Genomic DNA, 20700 nt, shown 5'->3' on the forward strand with positions numbered 1-20700 from the left:
ATGTATGATCAGTTAGTAACTTTAAACACTAGTAAACAATGACTTGCAACTTTTGTAACACAACACATTTCTGATACTTGGCCAGCAGCAGTCACTTCGTTCCGGGGATGTTAGAACTAGTTGGGAATCATATGTACAGTGTGCGAGATTTGTTTTGGAACAAATTTAAGAGCATTTACATGAAACTATGGAGTTATTCTTCTATAAAATTTGACTAGTATATAAGTCAAAGCATGGAGAATCGGTGGACTATATATATATACATATAATATATATAGCTTTCATAGAAACGATCGGAAAATTTTAAGAAAAACTAATTATAACTTTTAAAGTTTTCAACAGATTTTCATTCAATTTAATATATACCCTTTAAATATTAATCTATAATTTTGCGTAAAATGTTATGAAAATCTGAGTACTATATCATATAGCTGCCATAAAAACGATCGTTAAAAATAGAGGCAAAAAAGTAAATACTTTTCCTATACCTACACAAAATATTTCTAAATTTATTTTATGTTTTATATATATTTGCTAAATTTAAAATCACTCTTACTTAAATTTTTCAAAGAATTACAAGTCTCTTGAATACTTTTTTCCAGTACAAGCAATTGCCAAATGCCAAGACAAAATTTATGCAGAGTAGAAAAATCTCCAGAACCTTTCACCTTTCACTCCCCTTACTATGCCAACCCCACCCCCTCCCCCGAGTGGGTGACAAACAAGAAAAAAAAATGAAGCTGGGACCTACAGAGCGTTATGGGGGAGCACGTGGAGCCAAATCACATTTTGTTTGCGTACAATTTTTGATAGATTATTACGGAATGCGGCAGAATGGGTGTGTGTGTGTGTGTGTGTATTTTTTTATATTATTTTTTATTCTTTTTTTTTTTAAGCACACTGGGACACAGTGACAGTATCTTGCAGTCACAGCCAGCAACTTCGCGTTGAGAGTTGACACTAACAGGGGGGAAAGAAGCGAGGTTTTTGAGGCTGAGCTCAACTGCAAGGGGGCTGAGCTGCGAAAGTAAATCAAGTCAAAGTTGCTGCTGCGCAAAAAAAAATAAAAGAGAGTATGAGGAGAAAATATTACATATCAGGGGTATTGAGAGGCTGCAGATATATATTTGGATCCAGGACTCCGACCACCATAACACACACACAGCAGAGAGTCCTTGGTGCTCCTAGAAAACTCTGCGGCAGGATCAGCTTCAGCTTCTGCTTCACTGCTTGGTCTGGGGGGAGGGGTGAGCTTCAGGTTACGGATGCGGGTTACGTTAAACACTGAACAAAATATTTATCCACTTCCTGGTATATAATTTATTAATTATTTATCTAAAATTTATGAATTATTTATTATGACAAAGCACAGTTTTAAGGAAAAGCTAGAGACTTGCAGGTACACTCCTCTAGTATTTGTTTGAGGCTCATCTTTAATGATTTGTATATTTGTTAAGAACTATATAGTTTCAAAAGTATTTGTAAAATATCCCGAAATATTTATAATACCCAACAAATTTTCAAAAATATATATAAAATATACTTAAAATATATATACTTGTTTGAGGCTCATCTTTAATGATTTGTATATTTGTTAAGAACTATATAGTTTCAAAAATATATGTAAAATATACTGAAATATTTTTAATACCCAAAAATTTCCAAAAAAGTCTAAATATATATAAAAAACATACCTAAAATAGTTGGGTATTAAAATTTCATTCAGAAGCCGACCCGATAAATCATATATATTCTTGATCAGCATCAACAGGCAAATTTTTATAACTGCCACATCCACTTGATTAAAGTCTATCAACCACCAAGTACTAGATTAGTAATTTATATAAAAAACACGCAAAAAGAAGAAGAAGAGAACTAAACTTCCTCTAGCTAGGGCCTTGCTTACGTATACGACTTGAGAATCGCAGAGGAGAGCGCTCTAGGTAACAAGTCACCCTTCTATGCGATACCTTATACTTAAGCAAAGCCTATCTTGGCGAATTTCATACTATGTGTCCCATCTTAGGTACAAGGTGTGAGAATCGCAGAGGAAGGCATTTTGGACTTGACATTGAAATTAATGCCTTTTTGGCTTAGATATGAATTTTTTAAATTTTGGTTTGTCGACAAAATTTGCATATAAAAATGTAGTTAATATCGATTAAAAATGGTATTGCACCTTCAGTCAGAAGCCTCAAAGATAGTGAAGAATTTATTTCCGACCCTTTATACATATATATTAACTCTGCCTTCCCCAAGTTTCTATCCTTCCTTGTTTCTTATATTTTTCTTTATTTTATGTTAAAAATCATTCTGATTTTAATAATTAAAAAGCTATTTGTCATATTTTTCTAGTCTTAGGATAAAAAACATTCTGATTTTGCTAATTAAAGCTCTATTTCTTATAGTCCTAAGTCCTAAGTTAAAAAAAACCTCCGAAGTTTGCCAATTAAAACCCCTTTTTTCTAGCAGTGCAGCGTAAAGCTCCATGAGCTTGTCATATAATCACCCATCAGCTTGCCTGCATGTGTGTGTGTGTCCTCTGTGTGTGTTTGAGTGTGGGTGTGTGTATAGGACATAAGATAGCGAGCGATACCCTTGACAGTACTTAAAAAAATGCGAATAAAAAGGGAAGAGCAGAAAAAAATGAAGAGAAAGGCGGCATGTTTACTTTTGTTTGCTCTTCCTTTGGTGCTTCTCCTGCTCCTGCTCCTTTTGCTCCTTAGCCACTTTACCAAGCCATGTCCTTTTGTAGCCTTACCTCCTTACTACCTCCTTCCCTCCTCCTTACCACCTCCTTTCCATCTTCTTCCCACCTTCTTCCCACCTACTTCCCACCTACTTTCCACCTCCTTGCCAACTCCTTCCCTCCTACCTCCATCTCTCCTGCCTCTTTCCCTTCTTCCTCTCTTATTTCCCTCCTCCTGTATATCCTTGCTGCGTTTTCCGACTCTATGCGGTTGCTTTTGGCACTAGAATGCGTTCCAACCAAAAAATAAAATACAAATCAAATAGGAAAAAACGGAAAGTAGACAAAGTTTCGAGACTCCGATTTATTTTTGTTCATTCTCTACCTATTTTTTTCTCTCTGTATGTCTCTGTGTGTGTTTGTGTGTATTGCCTTCCTGGGGGCTGCTTTGCCTTTTGCCAAATTGTCTTAATAGATTTATGGGCGTACGCAAAATGGCTGCACTTGGCCAGAACCGGTTACCGGAAGTGGCCCAAAAATAGGAACAGGACGAAGGCAAGGACGGAGGACAAACGTAGCCAAAAGGAACTTTTAATTCCGGTTGCGCAAGACTTGGCCCGGTCCCCCTGTTTTTTTCTTTTTTTGGAACGTTATTAGCCGAAACATGGCGGGTTAATGGTAAAGTCCTTCCACCTACAACTCCTTCTCTAAAACCCGAAATCAACTGACCAGAGCCAGGGAACCCATTCAATCTGATTTAGTCCCAAAAAGGTACAAATTGTACTTTAATCGTTCTGATCAGAATAACTTACGCGGAAGTGTCTCTCTCTCTCTAGGTTTTTCTATTCGGTTACACTTATGCCTTAACTTTAATCGTTATAATCCCAGTAGGAGTTCGCGTTTGTGGACTACTGTTGATATTTGTCTTGGTTTAAACTCGACTCCATCAAGAGTTTTTCGACAGAGTTTGGGGACTGCCTTTTAGTTGGTTACTTAGCTCTATATTACCAAGCGGGAACCCCATTGAACCCACCGCAAAGTTGCAAAGCCAAAGGCGCTCGAAAGGATTCCGAAGGAACCTAAAGTTTCTGAGGGGGGGGGGGGGAGAAGGTGCTGGAGGAGGAGGAGCAGAAGGAGCAGGATGAGGAACAGGAGCAGGAGCAGGACTCTACCCATGCCGTGTGTTGTCTGACGTTTTGCTAACGACTTTTCAATGGCTGGTTGCTACTGCTGTTGGGGCCAAGGCATAAGTTTTGCGGTTCCTTGCCGCTCTCACACTTACCCCAGTCTACCCTGTGTCCTTCGGCTTAGGTCCTTTTTCGCTGCATGTGTGTGTGTGCGCCAGGCTTGGTCTGTTTCAAGTAAACATCTCGCTTCAAACTCCTTGTGGCTGCTCTCCTTTGGGTTATTGGCTTGGCTTTGGCGTTGGCTTTGGCTTTGGCCTGGCAGCAGCTGTTTGAGGCTGTGCAAATACACTACACGGAGAGAAAAGATGAGGTAATACTAAATGAAACTATAAATAAATGTTTAAAATATATAAAAGACATAAAAAATTACGAAAAATTCATTAATTCTAGTTCCTATAACTCAGAAATCTTTTTGTTCTTAAATCTTTAACTTACCTTTTTTAATGGTGATTCTTTTGACTTTTTCTTTGAGTGTATGCCTGGTTATATGTGTGTGCTGAGTGGGTGTGTGCCTGTATATGTGGGTTTTTGCCTTTCCATAAAGCTGAAGAACTGCTACAGTTGTAAAAAGAAATTAGTTGCCGCTGCTGGTTGTCTAGAGATGACAGCAAAAGGATCAAGAATCCACTCACGCAGAAAAGGACACGCCAAAGGATCTATTAGAAAATATATAACTATATCATTTCAAATAAATACAGATAGAAATATATGAATTAAATTAAAATCAAACCTAACTATCATAAAAAGTTCTTTTTCCTATTAAATTATCAGAGAGTTCATAAGAAATACAACATAAGAAATTCTTAATAAATCATAGAGAAAATTTTCATCTATATAAACACAATTTTTTATGATATAATGATAACCTTAACACCTTAATTTTTGTTGTGAAAAAATAAAATAAAATCCTGCCATCTCTAGAGGAACTCAAAGTTGTTGTAATTGACTGAGACTCAGACAATATGCTGCCAGAATCAGGGAATCGAAGGAGGAGAAGGCAACCAAACGAAGGACATTGATGATGGGCAAATGTGGTATAAGGATATGGGGATATATGTGTGTGAGAGAGAGAGGAGAAAGGAAAAGGACCTGGGTTCGGGGAGCACTTGAAAAACCGCAGAGCCGGCACAACGTAACCGTTAATGGGCGAAGGCATATCTCGCGCATATAAGTATATCATATCGCCATCGGGGCCCATGGTTTTCCCCCCTCCTGAAAATGAGTTAATAAAATGCGTATGCGTAATCAAATTATATGTCAAGTGTGTTGACAACGTAACAGTCAACGTTAATGGCAACGCATTGCCAAGGAGAAGCAAGGAGCATCATCATCTTTGGTAGCATCATCATCATCATTGGATTCTCTCTCGACTTTTCCATCTCTGGCAAATGTGATTTTAATGACTCAAACAAAAGGAGAACATTTAAGCGTAAAATTTATTGCTTCAATGTGTGTGAGTCGTCTCCTTAATAGCCTGAAAGGATCTGTGTACTTTTTTTGATCGGACTAGAATGCATTATCCTTGTTGACCAAACTGATCCCACTTCACCTGAATTGGGTTGGGTATTATTCTGCTCTGGCAGTCCTACTACAGCCTCGATGCCATTTCATGATATTAATTTAATGTCCTTCCATTTCTGTGTAAATTGAGGTAATTCAGTGATGATGACATTCGGATGAAACAAGGACCAAGTGGCTTTGAGTGCAAATAATTTAAAATATGAAAGGTACAGTGGGGTTATTATAGAAGAATTTGTAATTTAATTTAAATATAAATTATAATATTGAAGATAAAAAAATATAAGAAATTATTTATGGAAGTATGAAAGGGTTTAAAAAATATACAAAATTTTTTAATTCAAGTCATTACTTTATTTATTTAATTTCTTCGGAAATAATGGAACATATATTCCTCATTTTAAAACCCCAATTATAACCTTATATTTTCGTAACGCACTGTACGGCATTTCTGTATGCATTGGCTTGATAATTTTCAGGAGAGAGAGATAGAGAGATAGAGAGAGATGGAGAGAGAGATTGAAGCACATTACACATCATTTGATGGGCTAATGCTTTTCCACTTGACATTTCGTCTATAGAATCGACAAACACACTCGCTACGAGAGGGATTGGTGTCCTTTGGTGTTGTCCGGATATGAGGATATTTGTCAGAAGTAAATTAAATTGAAGTGAGACAGAGACACACACAGAGAGAGAGAGAGACAGGAGAGATAGACCCAGAGCCTGGACACACCTGAGTTTCATCTCTTGATTAAGTGAAATTTCATTTCAGAGTTGTCATAAAATGCCAATGCAGGGATAAAGATATATACATGTAAATATATATAAATAAATTTATATATATATTGCCGGTAAATTGATAGCGAAGCTGTTTGCTATAAATTATTAACACTAATTAAATGATTAAATAATTCACATAAAAAAAAGGGCAAAAAAAAAAGAAAAGAGAAACAAGGTAAAACGATATGGTGGAAACTGAAAACTGGTAGCTGAGGGCAGAGTCCCTTTCCCCATTTTTATCTTTATCAATTAACGCAACAAAATTGATTTTCTGTACCAATTTAATTTTAAATTTAAGAGATTCAGAAATACCGCGAGTGCGTTCATTATTTTTCGGAGAGGAAAATTCCCTTTGATTAAGCGAAAAAAGAGAGAAAAAATGATAATTAAGTAAGGAAAAGATACATCCTAGGGATAAGGATATATTAAACAATTATTAAAACACCTTTTCCTTATTATAAATTTACCTTTTTTTGTGTGATTTTATATCCCCAAAAGTGAGAAAGTAAACATTATATTGTTGATTTTTGACTAAATTGTTCATGATGTATTTATTCTTCTCTTTTCTTTTTTTTTTGTTGGTTTGGGTTTCTTTTGTATATATCTATATATATATATTTATATATATAGAGAAAGAGATGTATGTATACATATACATATACATATACATATATATAAATTAATATATATATATATATATATGTGATCCAAACTGCAGTTTACCTTAATTATTATTTATTTATGTTTGTCAATGCTAGATTAGTTTTCGTTTTGTGTACGGCTACATTATGTATCTGTATCTGTATCTGTATCTGTATCTGTATCTGTTAATGTATCTGTATCTGTAAATGTAGCTGTTTCTGTATCTGAATGAGTATACACTATGGACTAAGAGTACATGAATTAAGATTAATTTTTATCCTTAAACTAGGCCTATGCATTCGGTTTTTAGCCTACAAGTTCAACTTACCGTGCTAGGAATTTGACAGAAAAAAAAAATGTTTTAGTTTTATCATTACATTTAGTTGTTGTTCTTTTTTTAGCATTTGTTTTTTTTTTGTTCTATGTTTTACTTGATAGTATTAATTTGTCTGTGGTTTCGGGTTTATGTCTGTGGCTGCGACTCTGTCTGACTGCATTTTGAAGTGGACTTAATTTAATTACATTGGCTTAATTTCCATATATATTTTCGTTTATTTTTGTTTCTGACATCGCTTTAGCTAGTTAGTTATTAACTACCATAGACATTAATCTAAATTGGCTTAGACAAAAGCTGCAGCATTTGTAAAATTAGTTTCAGCCTGACCTTCTGAACCATTTTAATTATGCTTTATTTTCTAGTTAATTATATATATATTTTTTTATTACGATTACTCTCTTTTTTATTTCTTTTTTCTGTTTACCATTTTTACCATTAATTTTACGCTTCTTGTCATGCCTTTTGTAGGTTTTTCCAATGGAATAATGACTATCCTATCTGGTTTAATTTCACTATTTTTAATTGAATGCCACAAATTGAATATGGCAAAAATTAACAAATGCAACCACGCCTTCACTCGGTGGAGAGGCGGTCACTCAAATTGAATTTATTTTATAATGAAATGGGTTTCTCATTTTTTATTTTTCGGAGGCACAAAAACAAGTTAACAAAATAAAAGAAAAAAGATAATAACAAAAAACAAGGCAGCTACAAATGGCCATTCACGCGCTCAATTACCTACAATCAAAATGCATTTAAAAAGTATTTAAACCTAATTGCCATGGGCGGCGACCGAAACTAACAAAAAAGCAGAGAGGGGGCGTTTTATAAAAGCTAAGCTCATTCAAAGAGCTAAATGCCTGGGAAGTTGTTGGCTTAATCGTTGGTAATTTCTCGATTTCATTGGGATTAAATATCAAATGCTGTTTTTTTTTGTGGATCATCAATCGTTATGGCTATGGGGTTACAGCTATGGGTATATAATTATATGCTTGTCTCTGTATATTTGTATTAACAGTAATTGTCTAACTCTTTGATTTTCTGTTTCGTCACATATACACATATACACATGCATATTGTACATTTACACACTTAACATTTTCTGGGAGAGATGAGCTTATTAAAGTACATGGTACATATACAGTATAACAGTTTGAAAATGTTTGCATTTGTTGGAGATTGTTGAACAAACATTTATGGAAATCGTTTGGCTTGAATTTTTATATTTTGGCACCTTATTATAACAGTTTGGGTAATTAATGCTTGTAAAAAAGCGGAGTAAATAGGACAGTAGTAGGACACATTTATAATCTTCAAAAACTGCATTGTAAATTTTAAATTATTCATAAAAAATATGAAACTGATATACTCGTATATTTGCTCTACATAAAAGTTTTTACAACAGCTTTTATTCGCTTTAGCTGTAAAATAGTGCACTTTTTATGCTATTTATGACAGTTTGTATAACAATTTCATATAAAATATAATAAATTGAGCTTGTAAACTTTTTATTCAACTATAATCAATAAGCAGCTCAATAAAAACCCAAAAAAAAACAACAAACAAAACTGTTATACAATGCATTCTAACGAAACTAATTACAATTGTTCACCCTAAAAAAAATACAGAGAGACGGAGAGTGAGGGAAGCACAAAAACTAACTAACTAACAAATCGCTTAAATAAACTTTGTCCTTTGGTATTTATACAATTTGTCATTTCCATTTGCATTTTGTTTGTTCTACTTGAACTCCAGCCACGCCCACTCACTATTTATTATTCATAGTTTCGTGTATGCCTATGTCTGTGTGTGTATACTTGTTTGTATTTATTAATTTCTGAATGTTCGTGTTCCATTGGCATTAACGGTAGCCATTCAATTATTTATGCATTTATCATACGGAATTTTAATTTTAATTCACTCACTCGCCTACACCCTACACATCTTGTCTTTGTTGTTCTTTGTGTTTTTTTTTCTTTTTGTTTGTTTGCTATATTTACACACATAATAATAAATATTTGCTCAATGTTTATGTTTATGTTTATGCTTAAAATGTAGACAAAAAAAAAACACAATTAACTGCAGTAAATGTTCAAGTTGATTGCCCTGGAAAGTAGGCAATAGTTTTTCTCCACCTCTTCGTTATCCTTCCTTTCTCTTTTTCTTTGGTGTTTTGTGTTAGTAAAAGTGTGTTAGTGTGAATTGTGTGCATTTACTTACAGTGTGTTTGTTGTGTGTGTTTCTTCTGCTTGAGGGAGTTTTTCCTGGATTTTTGCTTTGATTTTTCCTGTGCTCTTTCCCTTTTTACTCCTTTAAACGCGTATCACTTCCCCCGGCGCCGGTCCTGTCTTGGGACAGAGTGCATCATCAATGCTGTCACGCAGTCGCATTGCCGCATTTAACTCGGCATCATCATTGGCAGCTACTGATCCTGATCCTGCTGCTGCTCCTGCTCCTGGTCCTGGTCACATGAATATATCACAACCATTGGCCGCCACCGAGGCTGCTGAAGCTGGCGACTTCCTGGGAGTGGTGGGCACTCCATGTGGACACGCTCCACCTGCAGACTTGGACTCATCCTCAAAGGTCACCATTTTCTCACTGCGTGGTTTGAGGGTCACAATTTGCAACTGTGCCGGCGGTGGTGGTGCCACCTGCTGCTGCTGCTGCTGTTGTTGCTGTTCTGCTGCTGCCGCTGCTGCCGAGCAGATCAGAGTCTGGGGCGGACCCAGCTGGAGGCCATGGGGCAGACCCATGCCCATGCCCATGCCCATATTCATGCCCATGCCCATGCCCATGTTCATGTTCATGGCATTGCCAGCGGTAACTCCACCCATATTGGGGGAATATCGACGCGGTGGCGGCAGGGCTAGATCTCCCACACCCGAGAGATTAAACTCACTGATGCTGCGCGGCACAAAGTACTCCAGATGATGCTCCGGTATGCCCGTCGAGCGTCGAATGGGCGTATTCCGTTGGAAAGCCGATCCGCCATGGGCATTGGCCGCCTGCAGGTGACTACGTCGCGGCAATGAACTATATTGGGTTAGCGTATGGGCTGGACCAAAGAACATGGTCTGATGCTGGGCAGGAAGGCCGCCAGTTAATCCCACACCGGCACCGCCGCCTAGGCCGACGCCAACGCCCACACCAAGGGCAGGATCGGCACTGGGTCGCTGTCAGGATGGTTTCGGTGTAACGGAAACGGAAACGAGGGCCAACTCTTCAGCCTTGGGCATCACATGATCCTGAACGCTAAATCGTCGCAGCCACAGGACAATCTCCGTTTGTATAAGACTAAAGCACATGGCCACCACGGCCATGCCCACGAGTATATATGCGGACGCGGTGTACAAAGCCAATGGTCCATTTGGTGCAAGTTCTCCGAATCCAATGGTTCCCAGCGAGGTGAAGCAAAAGTACAAGGACTCAAGGACACTCCAATTTTGAAGCTTATGGAACAAGATGGCACCGCTACTCACATAGCAGAGCAGCACGCACACGCAAATGGAGATGGGTACGCTGGGTGAACCACGTCCTCCTCCACTGCCATTACGTCCTCCGGATGATTTCTTGCCCTGCTGTCGATGCTGTTCCTGCTGTTGCTGTGCCTGCTGTTGTGCCTGCTGCTGTTGCTGCTGATACACGGAGGGTGGCAAACCATATTGATGCAACTTCTGATGGCCATAGTGTCCTTGATTCTGACTCTGACCTTTGCCCTTGTCCGATTTTCGTCCGCCGCCACCAACGCCACCGCCAATGCCACTGGAACTGGTGCTAGCTCCAGAGCCTAGGCCACCGGGTGCACTTGGTCCGCCGCCGGGACCACCTTTGATACGCTGGCGACGGAACAGGCAACGCATCCCAGCCGAAAGGGCCTCACCCATGGCGGACAGATAGAGCAGGACAATGGGTATGCCAAAGAGGGCGTAGACCAGGGCAGCCACACGACCCCATTGGGTGCGGGGTGAGATGCCGCCATACCCTGGAAAGAGAAAGGGGAGAAAGGGGTTTAAGAAGGGGTATATTTGGGGAAATATAAAATATAGAAAATATCAGAGTTATATGGAGGATATATACAAAATATCAAAGTTATATAGGGAATATATTTTATATAGAAAATATCAGGTATATAAAGGGTACGTACATTATATGGAAAATATCAGAGTTATATGGGGGATATATTTTATATAGAAAATATGAGAGATTTATAGGGTACATACATTATATAGAAAATATCAGACTATAGTTAGGGGTGTCTTCAAGCTCTTTAAAAAAAACCCTTCAATAGGTTTTCGGAATTAAAGTAAAACAAGAAAGGAAACTAACTTTGGGAAGCCAAAGTTAATATAATTATATTTTATAATATATATATATTATATATATATATTATTATATTTATATTTGAATATATTTTCAATGTAATATATATTTTATTCAATATATTAATACATTTATATTTTTTACTTTATTTATATTTATGTATAATATTAAACATATATTTCAGTTTGCAATTCAATTATAGGATCGTCTCGAAAACCTTTTATAACTAAACCTAAAATATTCGCTTTCTTGGAATCAATATTTAATGAGATATTTATATGACAATTTTATCAACAAATCAAAATTTAAAAAACGCATAACTAAGCCAAAAATGCATTAATTTTAATTCGGAAAGCAGTCCCATGTTAGTTGTTATTAGGTAAATAAGTCTGCATATCCAATTACAAATGTAAAATTTTGGACTATTTTTCACAATTTTAACGATGTAACCCCTTATAAAATTTTGAAAAAAATTTGACAAATATTTTTTGTACTCCAAAACTTGTCTAGATCGATTCGCCTATTCATGCTGATAAAGAATATATATGCTTTATAGGGTCGGAAACGACTCCTTCACTGATTAAAATTATAAAACCATTTGCTAGATTCTTAAAATCAAAATTCTTAAATATTTTTTTTTTTTTCGTAAAAATGAAATTTTGAAATAATCAAAACTAAGCCAAAAATGCATTAATTTTAATTCGGAAAGCAGTCCCATGCTAGTTTTTATTAGGGTTATAAATCTGCATACTCAATATAAAATGTAAAATTTTTGACAATTTTTCCAAATTTTAACGATATAATCCCTCATAAAATTAAAAAAAAAAATTGTCAAAAACTTTATTCTCCAAAACTTGTCTAGATCGATTTGGCTTTTCATGCTGATCAAGAATATATATAATTTATAAGGTCGGAAATTACTCTTTCACAGCGTTTTAAGCTACAGACTCTGGCAAGGGCATAAAAATGAATTTCATTAATACATCACATTCTCAAGGAAAACAGTATCTAAAAATTATCTTTTAGATTTATTTATAAAGGATTTTCAGTGCTCTAGTCAATTTTGGAAAATCCTAGTATGTAAATAATTATTTAACTTGTATACTTTAAAGCTTACATTATCTGCAAACAAGTATAACGCTTAGAATTAAGGTTAAAAAAAACACAGATATAGCTTTTGAAAAGGTTGCCCAACTAGCTCATATAATTAGGGCAAAAATCGTAAAATCATGTAAAATTCCCACTAAAATCCCTCTAACTAAACTTTGTTTCTTAACCAAAGAAATGCTTAGCCAAGAAGTAATAATTGAATTATGGCGCTAACTTTGTGTGGGCTTAAATGTGCAAGAAAGCATTCCCTATACTTCGTATATTCCCCTATACTCTTTCTATATGCTCTCCCTTTAGCGAAATCTCGTTAGCTGGATCAGTGAACTGAATGTCACTGCTGCTTGCCCAGCTCTTCAAGGACTCTGTCGGGTAACTCGTTGTCCCTGATCCTTTATCTAATTAGCAGAAGCTGCGAGGTCAGGCCGGGGCTATGCAGATACTGTTTGCCGATTAGCAGGAGCAGGATAAAGTCATTTTTGGGCAGGGACTAGGAGGCAGGAGGAGGTGCTATCCCATGTGCATTTAGCACAACAACCTTTTTTTCCCCCCCTGACTTTCCACCTAACTTCCTGCCTCCCCCTTGTTCCCATTTCGAATTCGCCCCAGACTGGCCCTCAAAGGAAAATAATAGAAAAAAAGTTACTTTTTCTGTCGGCGACACTTTGGCTTTGATGTTTGTTTTCCTTTTTCCTTTTTTTTTTTGTTTTGCCCCAGACCTGGCTTCTAGGCCTGTTCCTTCCTCTTCCTGACTGCACAGACACCAACATACACCAACGTACACCAACATATACTCCAACATACACCAACACACACAGGACCTAACCCAACACACACACACCCATACTCACTCTCGGACTTTCCGTCTCTGCAATGAACTTTTAATGTGGAAACTTTTATAATTGAGTAAAATTGTGCGTGTGTATGTATTAAATTTTATTACTGACAAAATACAACAAGCAAAAAATAAAAAAAAAACAGAAAATGGGAGTGAAAAACACAGAAAATGCTTTTCGGTTGTAATGTTAAAAAATACTTAAAAACCCCAAGCACGTTTAAGTGGCATAAGGAGGAGGAGGTTGTTCCTTTGCTTCCTTTTGCTCCTCCTTGCATATGTAGGCTCTTCCGGTGCTTACAACGAGCTTGTTTCACACGCTACGGGAAAAGTTGTTGAAAATTATCATGGCTATATATATATATATATATAGCTACCCATCGTTCATAAATGGTAAGCGTGTTCCCGCCCCCACTCTCTGGGTAACGCCTTCAACGTTCAACCAACGACGGCTGCTAAAAATTGTTAGTGAAAATTATAACATTTACAATATGGTGCTCTGGCGTTGGCGTCCATAAAATTGTATGTAGTTATAACTAACTAACTAACGATGCACACACACACACATGTCCGTAGATATCCTTAAAGGGTTAAAGGGTGCACACCCATCCAACACACATGGTAGAAGCTGGCAATTATGCGTGGCAATTTTCGTAGGAAAAGTTTCCAAAAAAAAACTGAATATATACATTTAACTCGAGACAGGGAAGACAGGGAAGGAGAAAAACAATTTCCATGTTGGGGAGCATAAGAGGGTTTTCCAGGATCTAGAGGAAAGAGTTGAGAGGTCACACGTACGGTCAGTTCTTGGGACAGATTTATAAACATAAAGGCATATTTCCTGTTTGGTAATTTCCAAAACGTGGCTTTTATAGCTCTTTCTTAAAGTTTCCTTTTTCAAAAATATTCATTAAATATAAGTATTTTTATAACCACATTTATTAATCACATTTTATACTTTTTTTTTGTTATAGAAAACTGCCAAAAGTTTGATTTTCAATTAGATTTAAGCTGACACACTTCCAAGGCTTCTTGGCCCGCTCGGGCTTAACACCTTCCATTTCTGGCATTTCCTTGCCCAATCTACTCAATTCCAGGGTATACTCTAGTCCTTCCTCACTCTGATGCCACTCATCGGTGGCAAAAAAGACAAAACCAGCACGTTCAGCATGGCGATAGGCATGCATGGGACCCCGAGAACCAAATTCATAGTACAAAGGATGAGCATTTGAGGCATCAATGGTTGTCAGGATCGGAGATAATATACGCCAGATCTGACACTGTTCATCGGATTGCAAAAAGTAGGTTTGATCGCCTTTAAAGACGTCCAAAATAGCATCCTTATAGAACTTCATTGGCGGTACTTCACCCTCAAATTTATCCAAACTAAGATTAATCTCAGCCTCACCAGGACATAGATTCAAACTGTTCCCCTTTAGACGCAATCGCATAAAGATCTCTTCGGTGGGTTGAGTACGTAAAACCATCTCATTACGTATCTGACCTTTACCCATGTGATAGGGATGACAGGGCACGGGTTTATATTGAATTCGTACCTCCGATTTGGTATCATTAAGAGCCATTCCAGCACGCAGGATAAAGGGAACACCCTTCCAGCGAGGACTATCTATGTGAAGGACAACCGAAGCAAAGGTGGCCTGTGTGGAATCATTAGCTATATAGCTATGCTCCTTATAGCCACATCTGCCAGGATCTTCATTCTCTTCATTACTCCGATATTGACCTATAACCACATTGCGCATATTCGTTGCTATCACCTGCCTCAAGGTCTTCAAACGCTCCTCACGCACTTCCTCGGGGGTGCTGTCAAATGGTTGATCCATGGCCACCAAGGCCAGCATTTGCATCATGTGATTACCCATTAAATCCCGAATGATACCAAATTCCTCAAAATAATTTGATCGCCATTCTGGCACAGGTAATTTGCTCTTCACCGAAATCATCACAGCAGCCACATGTTGATTATTCATGGTGCTTCCCCAGAAATGATTTGCAAATCGAAGGAGATGATAATTTTGGAAAACTCGACGACTCAATTGATGATCAATAAAGTAAATCTGTGACTCCCGGAAGCTATTATACAGGGCTTTGCCAAAGAAATCATAGGAAAAATCATCACTGGCAAAGGGTTTTTCCACTATGATTCTGGTCCAACCATTTGGTGAACTGCACTGATTACTGGCATTAAGGGTCACCTGATCGAAACATAATGGTGGCAGAGCCAAATAAAAAATACGATTTGCTCTCGGATGAAGCAAATGAGTGTGTTTTCTCTCCTGTACACGCATTACCTTTGCCAGAGCTGCAAAATGCTCGGGTTTGTTATATTTCCCCTGCACGCAATATACTCTGGACCAAAAGAGATCAAACTTCTCGAGGTCCTTGCTGTGATCTAGGTTCACATAAGGCAACACCCGTCGGCGATAGGTCTTGGCCCGCACAGGTGTGCGGCAATAGGTGAATATCCTTAAACGTTTGGGCAATTGATCATCTCGGTAAAGACTCCACAAAAGTGGGAAAATCTTTCGCTTGGCCAGATTTCCCGAGGCTCCAAAGATAACCAAAGAGTGGGCTACATTCGCATCCTCATTGGAGAGCATATTTTTGCCGAAATTGAATTTTAATTAAATTTTGAAACCAAAAGTTAGAGAAATTTTGTGAAAATTTTAATGTGCTAAATGAGAGTTAAGGCCAAGATATGTGGATTTCTTTCAAATTACAAGTTATTCTTGAGAAACTCATTTTTAAAAGTAATAAAACCATAAACCTAAAGGCATATATAAACCATATCTGTGTAAATTTGTATATGACCAGCCTTTAAATTGGTTTACTTTCGGTGGCTTGGTTAAGGGCCAAGGCACAGGCATTTGATTTCATTAGTGAACGCTGCTGAGAGCTACTCTAGAACCTCCCCCCCACCCAGAATCCAAGGATCCTGCTCCTGCTCCTCCTTCACCTTCCTCCCAACTTTAGCTTTTGTCCTGCGCCCCAAGGCGATGGTTAAATCCAAGCCAAAAGCCAGCGAGAAATATTTTACTACGGCAATTTTCGGGCATAAAGTAATTACAAAATACTCTCCATCACACACACACACACACACACACACACACACACACACACACATACAAGCACACATACACTGAGAGAGTTGCAGGGGTTGGTTGCAGGAGATGGCCATGGGAGTCGACAAGAGCCTCTAATAGCGAAGAAATTAATTTTCACAAAAAGCTATTAAGAGAGTCACAAAAATTTCCAAATATAAAACCAAACAATGCGCATTGCCTTGGTGTGAGGGTGTGTAAGGGGGGGTGTCCTTTCCGAGGGTGCTGTGTCCTTTTTGGGGGGGCGGAGAGGAGTGCCTGCGGTCGACGCCGGGTCGAAGGTTAGCTGGCCTCGAGGTCAAGCAGCCATTGCTGAGTGGGGCAATGGCTGTACCAAGTCCTTTTTTTTATATTCCACCCTCTTGCCCCATTTTAATTACAGATTATACACGAAGAAATAAATATCCCATTAAATTGGTCTAATTTATCACAGCAAACAGTGTCACCAAAAATAGGGGGGTGTTAAGGGAATAAAAGTAAAGGTTTTCTTTTTAGGGAGAAAAATATATATAAGATGTTTATCATAAAAAATTACTTAAAATTTGAAAAGGATAATTGGAAAATAAGTGATTCAAAAACAACTTCGGCCACACTAAGCTGGAGCTACTTTTTTGAGGGAGGGTCACACTGTCTTATATTAATTAATATTGTAAATACATATATATGGAGTATTTATGGGAAAGAATTTAAAGTTTTTCCAAGGAAAAGAATAAAAATTATTTATGATGTCCCATATTATTTAAAGTTTTAATAAATATGAAGGAAAAAATTAAAGGTTTACTTAAGGAAAATAATCAAAATTATAAAAAATTGAAATTGTTCAAATAAAACCATTTTTTTGGTATTTAGGTTAAAAATTCGATAATACAGAAATAACTATTGCCAAACTATATTGAATTAATTCCCTAAAATAAAATATTGTTTATTACTCTACAAAAACAGACTGTAGGGAATTTACTTAAGTCACTTATAAGAATTTAATAACATTTTAAAATAAGTTATTTATTTATTTTCTTAGTATTTCTTATTATTGTTTTAATTATACATATATGTATTATATATATATTTTTTTTTGTGTGTACTTTTTTTTATTTTTTCTATGTGTGCGTCAGCAAGTTTTTGAGTAATGAAATTTCGACAGAAAAAACACGCGCGCGCCCTCCTCATCATCATAAATAGACAAATGTTCAATAAACAAAGCAAATTGCGGATTATTTTTGGGGTATATCTATGTATGTATATTGTGTATATTTTTGTTGGGAGCAGGGAATGAGGGGTTAAAGAAAAATATCGAGAATAATAATAATGATATGCAGGCGGCAAATGCCGTCAGCGTGGCAGTTGGGGTGAAATGAAACAAAAACATGTCATTAAACGCCCCGAAAAACATCATCATCAATGGAGAGTGGAGAATGGAGAGTGCAGAGTGGAGAGTGGAGAGCTGAGGGCAAAGGACATGCCAGGACAGAACAGGACAGGACAGGGCAGGACAGGACAGGGCAGACGGGCGAACAAACATGACAGCAAACATTTTTATGACATGGCAACTGGCGCTTGAAGAATTAATTAAAAATTAAATGGCCTATTAAAATTGTTATCGAGACGCGGCGACGCCGACAGCGATGGTCCCGCTGCCCATTTAACTGTTAAACAAATGCGAAATGCGAAAAGCGAAATGGAAACAAAAGCCAGCCGCAGACGACAAAATGTCCTGCAGTCCTATCAGATCCTGCCCCTATATATATCTATATATATATCTATATATATATCTATATATATGTAGATGTAGATGTATATGTATATGTGTATATATACATTGTGTGCGTGGGCCATAAAACGTTGCATGGCTGACATCGCCAAGTGACGCCAAACGATGCTTGAACATGTCAAAACATGTATAAAAATGCGACAAAAAAAAAAGAAATTGCAGAAGTGAGAAAAGGGTTTTATTTTACAAACAGAAGTTATAAACCATTTTGTAACCATTTACAGACCCAAGAAGGCATAAATTCCATTAAGAAATTGTATTTAAACTCTATTCTTTTAAACTAAAAAATTTCATTTTATAAATGAGTTTTTCTCTCGTTTATTCTTATTTTCTCTTATTTTTCTCACTATATTTATCTATTTATCTGCACAAAACTCTGACCTGTCTGTACTATACTATATATAGCTCACTTAATATTTATTACATTTACAATTTAAATATAATTGAAAGCGTTGCACATTTTTAGCTTTGAATCCAAAAGAAGGGGAAAACTCTGATAGGACTTGACAGCTGCTTGCAAAATAAATTCCAATTAAAATATATCGTTTTATTTTCTTTTGCAATCCAAAAAAAAAAAAATAAATAAATAAATACAAACAGGAGAGAAAAAAAAGCTAGAAATGTTAAGCTGCAATTTCATAAACAATTAAATTTTCAATTATTTATTTTGGAATTGAAAAGAAGATTACTTGTATGTATTTAAACAAAAGTTATTTGGGTTAAGTGAGGTATCTTTTAGAGTCCTTGGAGTTAAAATGTATTTAATTTTTAAGAACATAAAGGATTTTAGAGATTATTAGGTCCCAAATTATTTTCAAAAAAAATTCAAATAAAAACAAATCAAAAATCCCGCTGAGTGTATAAACAATTTGTAAAACTCTTGACACTGCTTCCTCATCTTGCACATATGACACAGCTTTTGCTGTGTGCCGAACACTTGACGAAAATATGCAGAAAATAACACACACACACAAAAAAAAAAAAGAAAAAAGAAAGGAAAATGCGAACTCAAGCCAATACAGGACCTCTCTGCAAGCTGCTTCCTGCGAGGGTCCTGGCCCCGGGTTGCATACACTTGTATTTTCCAGCCAACGCAGCAAGATTTTCCATCATATTTTCTTCATTTTCATTTTTTTTTTTGAGGAGGCGGTGGTGGGTTTTTTCCGGGAATGGGGCAAGGTCAAGGAGCGGAGAGTGGCCACTCGAATGGCGACGACGACGACGATGATGATGATGATGCCCCGCCATGGCCACTCAGCAAAGCATATTCACAAATGCTAAGACACGAAGCCTATGTAGGTACACTACACCGAGAGAAAATGCTAGAGAGAACTTGATCATATTTTTAAGAAAATTAAAAAAAGAATTAAATATTGTTAGATTAAGTAAAGGATTTGTAGAAACTGAATTAAAAAAGGAAAAAATATTGTAAGAAATTTTACAAACTGAATTAAAAGTAGAAATTAATTAAATCAATCAAATAATTACAATATTATTTGATTAAATTTGTTGTTCCTTATTATTTTCTTTCAGTGTGTTCTAGCTGCAAATCCAAATGCTTGTTGTGCTGCCCTGACTTTTTGATTTTATGACATTATTAAGCATTGATAGGCAACATTTACACACAACACAACACAAAAGAAATAAAGAAATCAAGAGCCAGGCTTGATTGGGTTCCCTGTGTGTGGGTGTGTCTACGAGTGTGTGTGTGTGTGTGTGTATTTCCGTATCCGGCATTAAAGTACCAAATCCCCCAGAGAGTCACAGAGACAAAGAGCCATTTGATGGAGATGTGAGATGCGTGACAAAGGGGGTCGCGATCTACAGGCTTTAAGGTTATGTTTCTACTATATAAAACACACTCCCCTCTCTATACCCTTTATATAAGGGTATAACCCCCTTGTATATATACCCTTTAAAGTTTTTATATATATAGCAGTAGCATCTTCGCTTAATGGAGAGAACAAACACTACTGATGCGAAAAGCAAGCTCGTAAGTATGCAATTATTTTTGCTGACTGAGAACTTGGTGTTCTATGGTCGGTGGGGGTTTTCTTTTTTTTTACTCTTTTGCATTTTTTTTTTGTTTTTCATAGCTTTTCTTTTTGCACTTTCTCATTTCACTTGGTCTCCTTTAATCTCTTGCTTTACTCATTTTTCTCTCTATCCCGCTCGCTAGCGAGATTGATTGCCTGCAGTAAGCGTTTGCATCTGATGAAAAACTATCCAACGCGACTTAAAAAAAATACATACATATATATATATAGTGGTGGGGGTAAAGGGGTTAAGGGGGGTTGGGTGGGTGCTTTATGGGTGGCGTAAGGGGGCGGCTTTTCATGTTGGTGTTTGACACATATCGGGCTCATCATTGCCGTGGCAACAGAGAAAG

General features: G+C 36.9%; 3 protein-coding genes and 1 pseudogene across 4 annotated transcripts in view; all 4 read right to left on the reverse strand.

Annotated features, from left to right (window-relative positions):
• The window catches only part of LOC110179583 (HEAT repeat-containing protein 6-like), a 106466-nt gene extending 96967 nt beyond the window's left edge, over positions 1-9499 (reverse strand). The window contains exons 1-3 of the mRNA XM_086835583.1: positions 9377-9499; positions 4312-4532; positions 3972-4164 (exon numbers count right to left, since the gene is read on the reverse strand). The gene's annotated coding sequence lies outside the window, so the exon portion shown is untranslated. The remainder of the gene's footprint in view (positions 1-3971; positions 4165-4311; positions 4533-9376) is intronic.
• LOC147643206 (uncharacterized) lies at positions 6698-10230 on the reverse strand. Its single transcript, XM_086835584.1, has one exon. The coding sequence runs from the start codon at positions 10228-10230 to the stop codon at positions 9622-9624; it is 609 nt and encodes a 202-aa protein (XP_086691710.1). The 3' UTR covers positions 6698-9621.
• Positions 6698-20700, reverse strand: part of LOC110179556 (TWiK family of potassium channels protein 18) — an 87894-nt gene continuing 73891 nt past the window's right edge. Inside the window, exon 7 of the mRNA XM_086835582.1 lies at positions 6698-11141. Coding sequence (XP_086691708.1) covers positions 10336-11141 — 806 coding nt within the window. The 3' untranslated portion in view covers positions 6698-10335. The remainder of the gene's footprint in view (positions 11142-20700) is intronic.
• Positions 14343-17122, reverse strand: LOC110179557 (glucose-6-phosphate 1-dehydrogenase pseudogene; annotated as a pseudogene). Its single transcript, XR_015272282.1, has one exon. The product of XR_015272282.1 is annotated as a glucose-6-phosphate 1-dehydrogenase pseudogene (transcript).

Source organism: Drosophila serrata, unplaced genomic scaffold (genome assembly GCF_035046125.1).
Source record: "Drosophila serrata isolate PLE 108 unplaced genomic scaffold, ASM3504612v1 contig_276, whole genome shotgun sequence".
Lineage (NCBI taxonomy): Eukaryota > Metazoa > Arthropoda > Insecta > Diptera > Drosophilidae > Drosophila > Drosophila serrata.